At 42.6% G+C, this 3593-nt stretch overlaps 1 protein-coding gene across 1 annotated transcript in view; it reads left to right on the plus strand.

The window, feature by feature from the left end:
• The first annotated feature begins 42 nt into the window (after positions 1-42).
• The window catches only part of dmgdh (dimethylglycine dehydrogenase), a 14604-nt gene continuing 11053 nt past the window's right edge, over positions 43-3593 (plus strand). Inside the window, exons 1-5 of the mRNA XM_016260568.1 lie at positions 43-420; positions 710-878; positions 2619-2717; positions 2842-3006; positions 3335-3390. Of these exons, the coding sequence (XP_016116054.1) occupies positions 323-420; positions 710-878; positions 2619-2717; positions 2842-3006; positions 3335-3390 (587 nt within the window). The 5' untranslated portion in view covers positions 43-322. The remainder of the gene's footprint in view (positions 421-709; positions 879-2618; positions 2718-2841; positions 3007-3334; positions 3391-3593) is intronic.

Genomic DNA, 3593 nt, shown 5'->3' on the forward strand with positions numbered 1-3593 from the left:
CACACACACACACACACACACACACACACACTCACACACACTCAGGATTGCTGCAATCTTTGTTTGTGCTGTAGATCGTTCACTCTAGATGTATTATTGCGGGTCATCACTGCAGATATAATAGATGCTGAGTGCATGTAGGAAAATGTCCTGAATCATTGTTTTAGTGTGTGTTCAGTGTCCTCCTGTAGACGAGCTGATGTGTTAATGATAAACACCCCCCGGGTCTCTGACGGGCGTGCGGGCGGGCGCTGCTCATGCGTGGTCCTGCGCGAGCGTTTGTTTGGAAACTCTCAGACGAAACTCGAGAAAACTTCACAAAATGTGGCGAATATTAAACACTTTTAACGCTCTTGTGAGGCGAGACTTCAGGAGAAAAACACTGCGCGTTTCTGCGCGGAGCCTCGCGACAGATGACGGGTGAGAAATCTGCGAGATAGAGCTGAGAAAATATGAGCTATATCTGACAAACTTGACATTTACGAGACATGAGATATAGAGATATATCACGAAATATGAGATATAGCTCTCTATTTGGGAATGCATGGGAAAATTCAAACCGATTGGGATTAATATGCTACTCTAATAATCAAAATAACTAAGTAAGGGAGATAATAAGGGAGTGCAGCATGTGTGATTGAATCATATCTGATCGCAGTCTATGATCTGTGACGCTGAACGCATGTCTGATGTGTGTTCTGCTGCTCAGAGATCCGCCCGGGGTTCTGGGGAAGCGCCTGAAGGACTCGGCGGAGACGGTGGTCATCGGCGGCGGGTGTGTCGGGGTCAGTCTGGCGTATCATCTGGCCAAAGCCGGACAGAAGGACGTGGTGCTGCTGGAAAAGTCCGAGCTGACGGCTGGATCCACATGGCACGCGGTACGCTAACACACGGGTCAGGGGCAGGGTTCGAATTGTGTCAAAGCTTTTGAGGGGTCCCTCAACCAGCCCCCCCCCTTCACACACAAAATAAATAAATAAATAAAAATAAAACTTTAAAACCGAGCCGGAGAATTTGGTCAGTCGCACTTTTAAACACATTTTAGTTTTGCTGTAGAAAAAAATCTACAAATGCACACTTAATGATATGCTGAAATATGCTTACACCAAAATTGCTAGCGGCGCCCCTGCATATGATGCATATTCTTTGTCTTGTTATCATTGAGAAACCCTAATTCTAAGATAAAAGATTCTTTTACGATGATCAGTGAATCAGGTGTACCAAACAATCACTAAGCAAAGAAGAATGAAATATCTAGCCTAGGGGTGTGCAATGTTGACAAAAATTGATATCGCTACATTTTCTGGGATTTTATCGATAACGATCAATAATCAGACAATATTTTGCTGAGTGTGTTGCGCTGCAGGACTGTCTTGGACAGCTGACTCTGTGGTGGTCAGTTCACAGCAGTGACAGAAATTAATATTTTCCAAGTTTAAAATGATTTTTATCCTTTATGGGCATTTTTACCTTTGTAAAGCCATTTTTTCTAGAAGTGTGTCAAATTCTTACATTTAATCAATAAAGTCAATTACAATAATAAGACATTTGGGGCTGTTACCAAACAAATAAAATCATTATCAACAAAATTCATGCAATGCAGAGGAAACACAGAAGCTGCATCTGAAGTGGCATTAGATGCATATACACACTGTTTAATGCAGATTTCTGCGAAAAAATGGCACTCTTCGTGTGATATTGATCAACTATATGAAATGATATAAATATGTAAATTTTCTGCCCCTATATCTTGAATTTTGGGAGCATTCTAAATGCATTTTATGATACTGAAGCATGCAGTGAAAGAACACGCTCTAAACGAGCATTCAGTCTAGCTAGTGTTTAAGCACTCATAACTCCTCTCATAATCAATAAAGCTGTCCATACACGGTATGATAAATTAATCTCTAAATACATTGCATGTACATCGGCACTTTGTTGCTTATGATGAGGGAATTCACGAGTTTCAGTCTGAACAAAACTCTGGGGTTTCAGCGATGACTCATCTGAACGCCTCTGATTGGCTACTGCATTCCTAAGCTCAACAGAGTCGTGTGTGATTGGTTATAATGAGCAACGCTGTAAAAGTGCATAAAAATAAAATATGATGTAACATAAGCAGGTCTAACTTTAATACAGCAATCGAAACTTCATTTTAAGTATTAAAGTATATTTTGGGGGGTTTTATGGGGGGTCCCTTAATGCTTATGGGAGGTCTGGGACCCCCCCAGCCCCCCCTCAATTCCAACACTGGTCAGGGGTCAAATACAATCTAGATTTGCTGTTTTAGTAAATGCTCCTGGTTGCAGCAAACCCTGTAAGTCAGGAAAGCCCTCCGTGATGAAAGCTGCTGATTAGTTACTGAGGGCTTGAATGCAATGCCGCTCATTTCTGATGAAAGCATCTTCCAAATGCATGAATGCAAATGTAAAAAGCATGACAGCTGACAGTGAAAATGCCTTGTTTTGAAGTCTCTCTGGAGTATCCAGGTTAAACAGGCTGAAACTTGACTAATAAGTACAGTTTGAGGTGATTGACAGCGTATGCCAGAGGTTATGTTGTGTGCACATGCTGTTCTGCTGTACTAGAGTCTGAACGGATGATATTTTCATCCACAGGCGGGACTCACCACATACTATCATCCAGGCATTAATCTGAAGAAGATTCATTATTACAGCATTAAACTCTTCGAGCAGCTCGAGGCCGAGACGGGACAGGTGAGACACATCAATAAACATGTTTACCAGAGCTAGTAATGAGCTGCTTCAGCTCTGTGAGGCGTTTAAAGCTGTATTGAGTGTGTGGTGTATTGGTGGTGACTGCGGCGTGTTTGTGTCGCAGGCCGTGGGCTTCCATCAGCCCGGCAGCATCAGACTGGCGTCCACTCCGGTCCGAGTCGACGAGCTCAAATATCAGATGACCAGAACACACTGGCACCCGACGCCACAGTTCCTCATCAGCCCCGAGAAGATCCGGCAGCTCTTCCCTCTGCTCAACATGGACAAGGTATGAACGCCTGAGGACAGAACACATACATACTATAAGTCACGCCCAGTCAAAATTGCATTCTTGAGAGAGAAAAAAAACACAGATCAAACCACTTTGGTGTGATTTGTCACATTTAATGTACAAATAATGTAAAATAAGTCATGTCAAGTCATAGATAGATAGATAGATACTAATGTTGATTTATTGTCTTTTTCCCCTTTTTTTCTCGTTGAAGTGTTAGTAACTAAAATGCAACGTCATATAGTAAAAATGACTTATATTCTGAAAAATCGTGGTATACGTGTTAAATGTGTGATTGCTGAAGCTGCTTGTCTCTGTGTGTCAGGTGTTGGCGGGTCTTTATAATCCAGGTGATGGTCACATCGACCCGTATTCGTGTATGTGTGTGTGTGCGTGTGTGTGTATGTGTGTGTGTGTGCATGTTTGTTTGTGTGTGTGTGAGTGCATGTGTGTGTATGCGTGTATGTGTGTGTGCGTGTGTGTGTATGTGTGTGTGCATGTGTGTGTGTATGCGTGTGTGCGTGTGTGTGTGTATGCGTGTATGTGTGTGTGTATGTGTGTGTGTGTGTGTGTGTATGCGTGTA

The sequence above is a fragment of the Sinocyclocheilus grahami genome, unplaced genomic scaffold (genome assembly GCF_001515645.1).
Source record: "Sinocyclocheilus grahami isolate Dianchi unplaced genomic scaffold, SAMN03320097.WGS_v1.1 scaffold2116.1, whole genome shotgun sequence".
NCBI classification, from domain to species: Eukaryota; Metazoa; Chordata; class Actinopteri; order Cypriniformes; family Cyprinidae; genus Sinocyclocheilus; species Sinocyclocheilus grahami.